A 13,126-nucleotide genomic window follows, 5' to 3' on the forward strand; every position below is an offset into this window, starting at 1 on the left:
ACTGTAATACGGCTGTTGGTATTCAGCACTGAGAAAGCCATTCAGAGAAGACGTGGCGGCAACTTGTGGCCTTGAGAGGCTAACGTAGGAACTGTAAAATGTAAGGAATCACCAGAATGTATCTATGGTCTTTTGGACAATTTCTAAATGAAAACAGTGGGCCATGATTCTGATCTAAAATTTAAACCTGATTAATTTTGAAGTAATAGTGGGACGTGATGTGTGTATGTGTGTGTGTGTGTGTGTGTGTGTGTGTGAGATAAGTTTGTTGCATTAGATTCCAGGAAAGTAGTGAGAGGAAGGCTGCTATGGGACAGGCTTCCTATCTCATTTAGGTTCATGTCTTGAAACAAGAAGCCAGTACCAGCTAGCTGGCAGAAATCCCAACCCAGCAGCCGTAGTTTTCCTTAGATTTTGCTGTTAATTATGAATTCTCATTTCCAACTGTACAGACTGAGGTGAAAGCAGACACTCGGGCACTTTGCACAGACATAGTCTATGCAGGTCCTTTCAGTGCAGGCTGTGTTGATTGACAAAACAATGCTGTGTAAGAGCAGAAAGGAAACATTCTGACATTTTCTTTCAGTTAACACATTTTTAGGTGAATCAGCCTTCAGGTACGGATATTAAAGTTTTCCCAAGGTGTAAAAGATTATCAGCAGAAAATCTGAACTCTGCACTAGCTATGCCAGCTCCCCCGAACACAGTCTTCCTCCATAGGCAGTCAAGGTTTTGTTTTGTTTTTTGGCTGAGTAGCTGATTGCAGGTTATAAGAAAAGTTCTTTGATCTTCCACTGTTCTCAAGGAGATGTATACACTGTAGGTTGCTCACTGTTAAAAACAAATACCAGATAGATATTAAGGTTATTAATTTTAAGGCTGAAGGGAATAGTTCATTGGTGTTGAGGAAGAAGGATTTCGGTTTAGGCTATCCCTGGGATGATGGGCCAGTTTACTGTAGAGGCAGGATGACTTAATATAATAGCTTTATATTTCCTGCAGTCTCAAGATATGGGACATCTCTTCAAGGGAGACTTGATTAAGAGAGAGCAGGCACTTGGGGAGCTGGTACCAGAACCTCGGTCTTCAGTCTGCCTGAAATAACAAATAGATTCTCTCTCTGTGTCTCTCACATAACACATTACATAAACAGGTAACACATCTTTTAACTCTCCTATTACACTTTGAATAGTTGTTCTAGAAAATAAATAGGTTTGTTAGAAAATATTCAGATCCTCATGAATGATAAGCTGATGGGAATATCAAAATGGATTTTTGAGGCCTTTTTATGACTTTGAATTAACAAATGTATAGGATGCCACAGTCAGAAAACATTAGTGATATACTTTGACAAATGATACTGAGGCCCCATATGAGAAACCTTGCTGAAGACATTGCTATATTTTGCTTCTAACTTTTTATGGAGCATATAAGCAAATACATTAAAGGTTTAGTAGTTTTTAAAAGTAACAAACATATGTCTCAATTTTTCTCTTGGTTTTATAACTTCCACAAAATTATTTTAATGTGAACTATTGTTTTTGGCTGTCTTCACTGTATCTTGAATGGAGTTATCATCTGTGTACCCCTCTGCAGGTGAGCAAGAATAAATGGATTTGTACAGGGGGTACCAATACTAATAATCACAGTTATTCCATTCACTGGAATGGAACTTTAAAGGGAGTTCTTTTCTTTTATTGTTAAAGAGATAGGCCCAGGTGTGTGTTTGTGTGTGTCAATAAAAGGCTCTGCTGAGATTCTTGGTGGGTGGTTTGCAAGGCTGTGTGTGTGTGTGTGTGTGTGTGTGTGAATAAAAGGCTCTGCTGAGATTCTTGGTGGGTGGTTTGCAAGGCTGGGTGTAGAAGACTGACATGAGCAGGGATTGATTTGCTGCCTCCCAAATACATGTGGAGAAACAGCCCAAAGAGGCTGGCATTTTGCTATATCCACCTTTCTGCTTCTTCCTTTTTAAGTGGTAAAGGCACTACTAAAACCTCGGGGGTGGGGGGTTCTCCAAGTTGGAGGGTGAGAGCAATAATATTCATTAACTGGTTAATGCTTAATGTGGGTGGGCTTGAGCATAACAAAACTGTGTGTTCTCCTAAATTTGGGGTTAGGAAAAGATCATTTTATCCTTGTCTGATTTTAAACCAGTCAAAAATATGTGTAGGACAAGTAAGTTGCTTGTTCATATGAAGTCCTAAGAAATCATTAAGTATTGATTTGAATTTATTTACTCTGTCCCTTCTGAGTCTCTTAACTAAAAAACTTATATGCTGCTAAACACCATTTTAAAAGATTTCTGGTAGTCTTGGATTTGTTTTTCTCTTAAGACTGAAAAATGATCCAGTTATCTAATTTATGCTAGTATTTGATTGTCTAAATGCCACTTCTCTGGTAGTGATATCTGACAATTCTGTTTTTGAAATGATTCTTTAATTTGCTCAGGTATAATGAAAGGGGTTTTTTTGTTTGTTTGTTTTTAAACAGACTGTAGGCCTTGATTGCTTTGAAAGTTTCTAACTACCCCATCCACCACTCCCTGATCAGCCTGTCTGTATTACATGAGTTGTCCAACACTTATTAAAGATTTGGCAGTAATTACTCTGTCCCCCACCTCCAGGTTTTTGCCCCCCATCAAAAAACTAAATGAATATTAAAGTTCATGCTGACAGTCATTGTTCACCTTCCCAGCTGCACTCTGTTCCTCCAGGATGACTGTGTGGATCGAGGAGGCAGGGGGGAGCGTGTTGCCATAGCCACCTATGAGAAACACTGGACCTGGCATTAGCTGCTGACAGCAATGAACTTATCACCCATATTTAATGCTGGTGTGAATGAGGGGGCCCTAAGTAAAACACTCTTGTCTTGGCGGCTGAAAAGAAAGTTCCCTGAGCTTCTCCTGTATGAGGGAAAGCACGCACAGCTGAGCCTGGGCTGTACATGCTCTCAGTGTTCTCTTCATGGTGTTCTTCCCATCTTGGAGAAGGAAATAGGGGATCATAATGTGACACCAAAATGGAACAAGGATTCCCAAGGTATTCCTTTGAAGAGTGACAGTATTTTCATTTATTTCCTTTGTGTGAAAAAATGTGTAAAAGTGATCAATAATAGCTACCATTTATTTCTGTTGGAGTTAATGTTAACAATAATAGCTTTTAGTTGTGAAAATAATTTGCCTCTTAGGGAGACAGATGTTGGCTACAGTAATAATCCCATGAAATCAAATGACCATTGGAAAACCCTGGCCATCTCTGTTCTAATGTCTTCTGTCTTTGGGGATGAAACAAAGGAAAATGCTTCCCCATGTTCTTCCCCACCATCTGCTTTGCAGTGGCTGCCTTACCTGAGTTGAGACGCAGCACAGAAGAGGCTTTTACAGATCTTGTAGGATGATGTATTTTCCCTTCGTGAGAACAACCTGAAATGAACCAACAACTGTTACTTTTCTTTGGCCAGGGATACGTTTGGCCTGACCAACTTCTGAATTCCTTATTGTGGTAAAGGCTTGAGCTTGCAGGTGTGTGTCAAGATAAGTTAGGTATGGTGTGGAAACATGTAGGCCCAGGGTAAAGTCCTGAGATTTTGCTAAATGAATGTTAAAGTTCATGCTGTAGGAGATCTTTCTAAAGGTGCCCTTGCTTATCTTTTTTTTCTCTTGAGCCAGCAAGGCTTCTTGAACTCTACTGGGTCTATTTGGATGGGCTCTTTGCAGAGCTGAAAATGTTTCAATTTACAGCAGTTAATCTGCTGAACAAATATTTACTATAGTGCATGGGTGTTGAGCATTCTCATAGTGGGCAACCCTATAACATCTTAGCATAGGAAAAGTCAAAGTGATACAGGCAGAGTCTAGCTAAGTCTTGAATGCTCCAAATGGGTAATGCAAGGAGGAGACTCAAGCAGGGGTCTGGAGAGGTTTAAACAGTAAAGCTTGAGGGCACTCTGGGCTGAGATGCTAGAATGCCTCACGAAACCAAACAATTCTGACGCAGTATCGCTGGGAGGCAGGAATGAAATGGTGCTTGAGAAATATTAGGTTGGTGCAAAATTAATTGCAGTTTTGACCATTTTTAATAATACAATTAATTTTGCACCAACCTAATTTATCTGAATGGAAGTTTACCCAATGTAATTAAATTCTACTTCAGATTCTGATGTGGCACTGTGGGGGTACTTGTGAACTACAAAGTAGGCAGAAGGACAGTTACCATAGATTTGCTTAAGCACTGAGTGCTTGGTGGACTTTGTGCCTGAGGTGCCCTTGGATGGACTCTTGGGGGCCTTGCTTACTGCAGTGGTTTGGGGGAATTTTAGTTCCAGTTCCTTCCTCCAAACCTGGAGGAGCAATGCTGTAGACTCTTGCCTCCATCTGTCCACATCTCCAGCTCCAAGCTGCTTCATATGCCGAAGGTGGGACAGGTGCTTCCTGAGCTGGTAGCTGGTTGGGTCAGAGGAGAGGAGAGGCTTTAAGATCACAGTACTGAGAAAACTAAATTTCTTTAAGGTTTCTAGAAGCTATAGTAGTATTTGCTGAATTCCTGGTAGGTTCATTCAAGCTCCCATTCCTAATTTTGGCGGCAGCATGTTGAATGTGGAATTCTTTTTCCATTATCAAACACCTCCTGAACTAGGATTCAATCATGATTCCTTGCCTTCAAGGAGCTCACAGACTAGTGGAACAGGCTGCTGTGTAAAGAGGTACGTGTGGCATGAGAGTACTGTGCAAGAGCAAGGAGCTGGTTGTGCAAACAGATGCAGGACTGACTGATGATTTGGTAAGGTTTCACAAGGTTAATATTTGTGCTGGATTTTAAAAGATGAATAGGAGCTTACCAGGCAGAGAAGGGCATTCTACGTAGCAGAACTGGCATCAGCAGAGATAGAGGCATTTGTGCCAGAAAGTCAGTAACACAATGTGGAAGCACTGTGTATTTGGTGACGAAAGGGGGCTTTAGAGTGGTAAAGGTATGAGCTGCATCTTACTAAAATAAGTCTGTTGGAGGTGGGTTTGGAGTGGGTGAGGAATGGGGATGATGGCTATATTTACATCTAGGATTTATTTGATGTTTTCAGTCCCACATGCACTCCCAAACTTACTGAGCACAACTACTATTTTGAGGCCTCCAAAGGAAAGCTGCAGCAATGTTTATTATCTGTATCTGTCATTATTCCTAGTGAGCCTATAGGTAGCTGCAGAGAGCAACAGGCTTCATGTCTGATTTTACAGTGATCCCATTTGGGCTGCACCAAATGGGAAGTAATCTTTTTCCTAAGTCTGCTAAAAGCTCCTTGCAGCGCTTGGTGCAGCCCCTCCCTCCTTCCCCAAAGGCTGATTTCAGTCAGCCTACACTACTCTTCCTTCTTTCCTGGAGGGCAACACCATGGCATCCCTCTACTAGAATACGTACCACATTTCCAAAAAGCCAAGTCTAGAGAAAAGTATGGCACTACCGCGCTATAATTCAGTTTCTCCTGTTTGAAATGCTGTCTTCCATACCTTCTGCTCTTGTGGGCACAGAACTTGGGGGGAAGCCCAGGTAGTGGCTGAAGCTGTTAATGGTGTCAGCCCTCAGTGGGCCCAGCAGCACCTTTCCTGCTCAGCTTGTCCAGGATCCTGTTTCAATCTTTAAAATAGTCATCTTACTTGGTTATTAAACTGACAATTTTAAGATCAAGTTTCATTTTCTCAGGACCCAAGGTTCATTTTGCCCACTTCTTCCCTGCCTGTTTTCCAGCTCCTTTTCTCCATCCTCCACCTGTCCCCTATAACCACAGCCTGCACTGAACACTTACGTGTCCAGCCCTGACCCCTGCCCCAGCCCTCACTGCTTAGGTTTGCTATCAGATACACTTGCAGGACAGCGCTTCAGGCTCCTGTATTTACAATAGAAAATGTAGTTAAAATATAATAGAATCAATAAAAGTGTGTTTACTGTCACCAGACTTGGCTTTCTGCAATGTGCAACAATCCCAGAAGTCCTTTGGGCCTCAGAATTGCACAATGGCACATCCAGAGGGGGCCTGTGTAGTTACCTACACAGCTGGGCATGTTAGACCATAAGCCCACTGTTCTTGGGGGAATGACTGAAGGCTCATTTGCTACTCTGGTCACTTACTGACAGGACCTGTCAGCTTCTGACTCTTCAAAGGAGTCAGACAGTTGGAGAAGGAGACATTTCAGGTAGGGAGCAGCTGTGGGGTCTGGCGTGGTAAACCTTGCTGGCTTGTTTAGATCCTAGATTTCAGCCAGAATACTTAAAAAGTTCATCTGGATGGTAGCCAGTGCATGTCCCACAGAGTGCAATGGCCATTTCCACCTGTGGCTTTCGAGGCCGACTGTCTTGGCTCAAAGCCAGCCCTGGCACTTGCTCTGTAATGTTGGTGAGTTGATGAACCTCTCTGTGCTTCAGTTTCCTCATCTGTGTAACGGGGATAAGAACAATACCTACCTTGCAGGGTTATCGGTGACGATTACATGCACAGGTAAAACTAGTTTGAACAGTGGCACAAGTGTCCAATAAATACTACTAGTATGTTAACAATTGGTAGTAGTAACATCACCCTTCTCCTGGTTACCCTGATGTATGTGACACCAACCAGGCAGCCTTCTCCAGCCTATTTTCAGGCAAAGTGCATGGGGCCCACCTCCACCTCCCTTAGCTTGACCACAGCAAAAACTAACTTCACTAATAATGTAAGGGAAAGGCCCTTGGATTTGAGTCAGCCAGAGGTTCAATTGCTGGATCTGCACCAAAAGGACAAGTCAATTTTTCCTCTCGTCTGAAAAATGGGGATACTGCTCCCTGTCATGATGGCTTCCTGGTGTGGTTGGGAGTTCACGTGGGGTCAGGCATGAGAGGACTTTGTTAATGGCCAAGAGCTGAAACAGACATAGGGAGAACACATTGCAAAGCCTGTGCAAGCACAAACCAGATCACCTGGCTCTGGGTTAGGCAGTCTCTGGTATGATACGAATGGAGGCCTCTCCCTGGACCTCCTGGGAATCTATCTAGTTTTCTCCCTGCCAATGTTAAGGAGAGAACGTCTTCCTTTTTCTCCTGACGGGAACCTCGATATCTCATAGCACCTGTGCCGCATTATTTCCTTGCCTTGTCTCCCTCCCCAACCGTCTTCCTCTCCCCAGTGATGGCGGCGACATAACTTCCACCTATTTCTTTTCTTGAGACAGGGTCTCACTCTGTCGCCCAGGCTGGAGTTCTGTGGCATGGTGATGGCTCACTGTGGCCTTGACCTCCTGGGCTCAAGCGATCCTCCTGCCTCAGCCTCACAAATAGCTAGGACTACAGGCATGTGCCACCATGCGTAGGTAATTGTTGTACTTTTTGTAGAGACGGAGTTTGGCCATGTTTCCTGGGGTGGTCTCGTCTCATAACCCTGGGTTCAAGTGATCCTCCCTCCTCGGCCTCCCAAAGTGCTGGGGTTACAGGTATAAGCCACTCTGCCCGGCCAACTCCCACCTATTGGTGATGGGTCCAGCTTCTCTCTGGACATTCATCACTGTAAGGCCTAATTTAGATTTAGGCTGTAGTGAGGCTTTCAGGATGAAAGAGATTATGAGACGTGAACATTTGTAGCAATAAGACCCCTCAAGTCCTCCCATAATCATCCCCTAGCGGCATTTGTCTCTACTATATTGGGAGTCTGTTTCAGGCTTTTAGGACAGCCTTCACCCCCACTCCCAGTGCCTACTATGTATTTTGAGCTTGGTAGATGCTCAGACAGGTTTACATAATACAGTTTAGTCACTCAATCTATTATATCCAGACCCTGGTTTAGGTGTTTGGAGTATGACTAGTTCCTGGGTAGTAAAGACATAAGAATAAAAATAAAGTATCTCCTATGTGTAGTAATTTAGAATTAATGAAGCGTGCATTATCTCATTCCAGCAACCTGTCATATTAACAGGACATGTGCAACAATTATTAAATCCTGTTTTACAGATGACGAAGCAGAGGGTCGGGGGGCCATGTGATTTGCCCAAAGTCACATAACCTGTTAGAGCTTACCTGAACCTCACATTTCATGGTTACAAACCCAGGGCTTTTTCCTTTACCCCATGCTGTCCTGAGCACTTTCCCATCTTTCTAGGCAAAAACATCTTCCAAATGGTTTATACAATGTAAATTACTAGGATCTGGTGTGAATTTCATGGGTAGGCTCTATAAAATTGGCCTTACCATGCCACCACATGGAACTCACTGGGAAAACATCAAAGAGCACAGATGTCATGTTGAGAATATCAGTAACAAAGAACCACAGATGCAGCAGCACCCCATTTTCCTACCTTCGCCAGGCGCGCTGGATGACTGCTGCTGCCTTGTTCTTTTTGCGAAACAGCTCTTTCCTCCTTCGTTCTCTCTGAATTATCTGCAGTCGGAGCTCTACGGGGAGAAGGTCAATATTCACACTCTGCCCAGAGAGGGGACCAGGTGCTGGATCAGTCTCCTTAGATACCTGAAAGTCCTTGGACAGGGTAGATGTCTCCAGCCTCCTAGCTCCTGACCTCAACTCCTCTGTGCTCTGTGGCAAATCTGAATAGAGCCCTCCTGTGAGCTTGGCTTGTGTCACTTTGTTTCTTGGTGTACGATGGTGGGGAGGATTCTGCCCAGCATGGACCGCCTCCCCCCGGGCACTGCCAGGGCGGCTAGAACCAGCCGGGGAGCACCTTCCTCCTTTGAGCTCTTGAGTGCGCCTTTTCTGGGGGGCACATTTGGCCTTGGGTTCTGTGTCATGCCGCCTGCTGGGCTTCCAGTGGCTATCGTGCGGTGGAAGGCTTGCAGCTGCCCGCCTGGAGTCCTCTCCTTTCTCATCAGGCCCAGCCACCCTGATACAGGAGGGCTGCTTCACGAAGCCTTTCCCCTTTGCACACTGCTCATTGCCAGCTGTCTCACCTCTGGACTTCTCAACAGAGCGAACTCCTGGATGCCTGCTTCCATCACTGCCTTCATTGGGTCTGAAGTGGACACAAGCAGATTGGCCTTTAGAATGTTCTCTGGCTGTTTCTTGGGGAAACAAAGAAAAAATATTGTCCAAAACTTGCAGAGTAGGATAATTTTCCTAATATGTTCACATAAAATATTCAGACTTAGCCTATATCATCACCATAATAGTGGCAGTTACAGAATAGGAAAAAAACGGTTTAACTTCTATTTCCAGCAATATGGTAGGTTAGATAACCTGAAGCCCTTCTCGCCTTAACGAAAATATAGTGGATATCCTTTGGAAAGCACTGTCATGCCTTTAAGAAAATAAAGGAACTCTGGAGGCCAAAAACAAAGAGAAAATTGAAAATCAAAGCAATTAAGTATGTGAGCTGATCCAGTGACTGTCTAGGCAGGTAATGGTGGTGGAGTGGGCAACAGATGGTCTTATTAAATATCTGGCTGTGCTTTAACATCTACATAAGAACAGAAAATGAGGCCTTGCAGGAAGAAAGTTAACTGGAACCAAGACTCTACATGAAGCCAGCACTCTTGAAGGGATATACCTTTTGGAAATAATCCAGATTTTAAAATCTGCTCTCCAGCACTTAGAGATGAAGTTTGTTTCAGCCCAGGTTCTGGATGGGGTAAGGAGTCTCCCATAAGAATTTAAAACCAAAGTCGTCTTCCTTACATGGGCTTGGTATTCATTTATTCTCAATCCATAGGAGACATTACTATAAAAACTGGTCTTAGGATGGAGATATCCCAGGATGCCTCACAGAAGCAAACACAATATTGCTTTAGTGTGACATGCCCTCAACTCAGGCTGCACAACGGAGTCCTCTGAAAATGACTTCACAATCCAAAATCACAAAATGCATGAGGAAACAATGTACCATAAGCAACAGTTAACACAATAGCAAGATCAGAGCTCTCAAAACGTTAGCACACACACGTTGATTAAACACACAAAAGAAGTTTAAAATACGAGAAAAGGATAGATTTGAAAAACAAATACAACATCTAAACTGAAAAATATGCCAGGCACGCTGGCTCATGCCTGTAATCCCAGCACTTTGGGAGGCCGAGGCGGGAATCATGAGGTCAGGAGTTTGAGACCAGCCTGACCACCATGGTGAAACCTCGTCTCTACTAAAAATACGAAAATTAGCTGGGCATGGTGGCGCACGCCTGTAGTCCCAGCTACTTGGGAGGCTGAGGCAGGAGAATCGCTTGAACTCGGGAGGCAGAGGTTGCAGTGAGCTGAGACTGCACCACTGCACTCCAGCCTGGGTGACAGCGAGACTCCGTCTGAAAAAAAAAAAAATTCTTAATAAAACAGGCACATAGATTATCCAGATAATGTGTTTTCAGAAACAGACTTTAAAATAACTGTTCTGGCTGGGTGCAGTGGGCCCAGCACCTTGGGAGGCTGAGGCAAGAGGATTGCTTGAGCCAAGTCTGAGACAAGCCTGGACAACATAGTGAGACCCCATTTCTAAAAATAAAACAAAAAAACAATTATCCAGACATGGTAGTGCACGCCTGTAGTCCCAGCTACTCAGAAGGCTGAGGTGAAAGGTCGCTTGAGGCTGGGAGGTTGAGGGTGCAGTGAGCTGTTTGTGCCACTGCACTCCAGCCTGAGCAACAGAGTGAGACTATGTCTCAATAATGTAAAATAAAATACTCTTAAGTGCAAAAGAGCTATCTAAACTATACTACTCTTCATGTAAGAAAGAAAGGGATGGGCTGGGTGTGATGGCTCACGCCTGTAATCCCAGCACTTTGGGAGGCCGAGGTGGGCAGATCACCTGAGGTTGGGAGTTCGAGACCAGCCTGACCGATGTGGAGAAACCCTGTCTCTATTAAAAATACAAAAAAATTAGCTGGGCATGGTGGTGCATGCCTGTAATCCCAGCTACTCCGGAGGCTGAGGCAGGAGAATCACTTGAACCTGGGAGGCAGAGGTTGCGGTGAGCCAAGATTGCGCCACTGCACTCCAGCCTAGGCGACAAGAGCGAAACTGTCTCAAAGAAAGAAAGAAAGGGATATAAGAAAATATACCTATATCTGCTCATTTGTGCAAAAGAAATGTAGAAAACATAAAGCAAAAACTAAAGAAATTGATTACCTGCAGGAGTTGAGTGGGAAAGAGGTGGAAAGAAAAGAGAAATGGGAGCTGGATAGTAGAGATGAAGAGGGAGTGAGAGACGCTTCTCTGGCTCCACCTTTTTGTATAGCTCTGACTCTTAGAGCTGTTACAATGTTTCACATATATGCAACCACCACCCCACCGGGCCAAAAAAAAAACTAAAACTACAAGATACCACTACACACCTATTAGAATGGCAAAAATCCAAAACAGTGACCAAATGCTGGTGGGGATGTGGAGCAATAAGAACTTTCATTCATTGCTGGTAGGAATGCAAAATGGTACATCCACTTTGGAAGACAGTTTGGCAGTTTCTTACAAAACTAAACATATTCTTACATAAGATCCAGCAATCACACTCCTTTATATTTACTCAAATAAGTTGAAAACTTATGTCCATACAAGCTGCACAGGGATGTTATAGTAGCTTTATTCATAACGGCCAAAACATGGAAGCAACCAAGATGTTTCTTCAGTAGGTGAATGGATAAACTGGGTGACATGCAGTTTCTGCCTTCTCTCAAGAGTACTGCTCTGAGAACAATATATGTAAGGAAGATAGTCTAACCTACTGGAGAACAAAAGGCCATATAAAGGAGAATAGAGACAGCCAACAGCCACCACCAATTGCCAGATATATGAAGGCGGCCATCTTGGCCACATCTTGTGCAAATTCTATCAACCTCATGAATGAGCCCAGGTGATCGAGAAGAGGAACTGCCCAGGTAGCCCATGGGACTGTGAGAAATAATAAACTTCTGTTGTTTTAAGCCACTTAGTTTTGGGAGTGTTTTATGATGCCACAAGAGATAACCAACACAGATATTTATATCTATAAAAGAGAGGTACTGTCTTAAAATACAAAACCCAGGGTATTGACTTTGGACTGGTTGGTGAGCAGAAGCTGGGAAGGCAATGAAGAGACTGCTGGTGAAGGCTCGAAGAGCAGAAAAGAAATTGCTGTTGGAATCTAGAGAGAAGTGAACCTTGTTATTCAGTGGCAGAATTAACTGGCAAAATTGTCACTTGCAGTAACATAGAAGATAGAAAATATACCTAATGGAGCTGTAGATACAGTTCAGGAAGTTTCCAGGTGGAATGTAGAACAAAATGTCAACTGCTTTTTAAGCTACATATGACAAAGTATGGGGAGAAAACAAATAAAATGAAGGAAAAACTGCTCCGTTTGTAAGCAAAATTTAGAGATAATGTAAAGATCCCGGGATGTGCTGGGTTAGAAAATAAAACTATTTTAACATTTTTATTCTTTCCAACCAGCAAAAGAGTCTCATAGGCCTCAGCATAAAGATCAAATCAGGGCGGACACAATGACTAACACTTATAAAATCCCAGCCCTTTGGGAGGCCAAGGCAGGTGGTTTGCTCGAGTCCAGGAGTTTGAGACCAGCCTGGGCAACATGATGAAATCTCATCTCTACAAAAAAGAAATGCAAAAAATTAGCCAGGCATGGTAGCGCACACCTATGGTCCTAGCTACCCGGGAGGCTGAGATGGGGGGATCACTTGAACCTGGGAGGCAGAGGTTGCAGTGAGCTGTGCTTGAACCACTGCACTCCAGCCTGGGTGACAGGGTGAGACCCTGTCTTAAAAAAAAAAAAAAGTATGGTTGTACAACCCTTTATTAAGACTCAAAAATATTTAAGGTGGTACATAATAGGCCCTCTCAGCTCGACAAAAAAATTTCTAAGAATCTCAAGGGCATTTTCCCACAGAAATCTAAGCCACTCAAATTAGAGCAAAGCTTGTTTGAAAAATAATGGATGTGGCTTTTGAAATATGAAATGAATCCAATCAGATTCGCAGGAAACCCATGAAGTTTTTGAGATAATCGCATTATTGAGAGTACCACAAGCTTGAACTGGTGACATAGTTCAAATCAAAAAGAAGCCTCTGGGGCCCCAGTATCCTATAGTCAGGAGATAGGCTGAGAAAGCTACTCAGCTGCAAACATGGGCATTTCTTAGGAAAAGGAAGGACTTCTCAGAGAGCAGAGCCAAGAATTCAGG

General features: G+C 43.5%; 1 protein-coding gene across 23 annotated transcripts in view; it reads right to left on the reverse strand.

Annotated features, from left to right (window-relative positions):
* Positions 1 to 398: 398 nt before the first annotated feature.
* INVS (inversin) overlaps positions 399 to 13,126 on the reverse strand; it is a 201,488-nt gene continuing 188,760 nt past the window's right edge. For 9 of the 23 annotated variants that reach the window (XM_016961329.4, XM_063788440.1, XM_063788443.1 and 6 more), the window contains 4 exons: positions 8,309 to 9,026; positions 4,212 to 4,441; positions 3,347 to 3,421; positions 576 to 831 (listed from right to left, as the gene is read on the reverse strand). In XM_016961329.4, the coding sequence (XP_016816818.1) occupies positions 725 to 831; positions 3,347 to 3,421; positions 4,212 to 4,441; positions 8,309 to 9,026 (1,130 nt within the window). In that variant the 3' untranslated portion in view covers positions 576 to 724. Of the gene's footprint in view, positions 832 to 3,106; positions 3,422 to 4,211; positions 4,442 to 8,308; positions 9,027 to 13,126 lie in introns of those variants that run through there. The other 14 variants (XM_016961327.3, XM_063788434.1, XM_063788436.1 and 11 more) reach the window with 4 other exon arrangements.

The sequence above is a fragment of the Pan troglodytes genome, chromosome 11, assembly GCF_028858775.2.
Source record: "Pan troglodytes isolate AG18354 chromosome 11, NHGRI_mPanTro3-v2.0_pri, whole genome shotgun sequence".
Taxonomy (NCBI): domain Eukaryota; kingdom Metazoa; phylum Chordata; class Mammalia; order Primates; family Hominidae; genus Pan; species Pan troglodytes.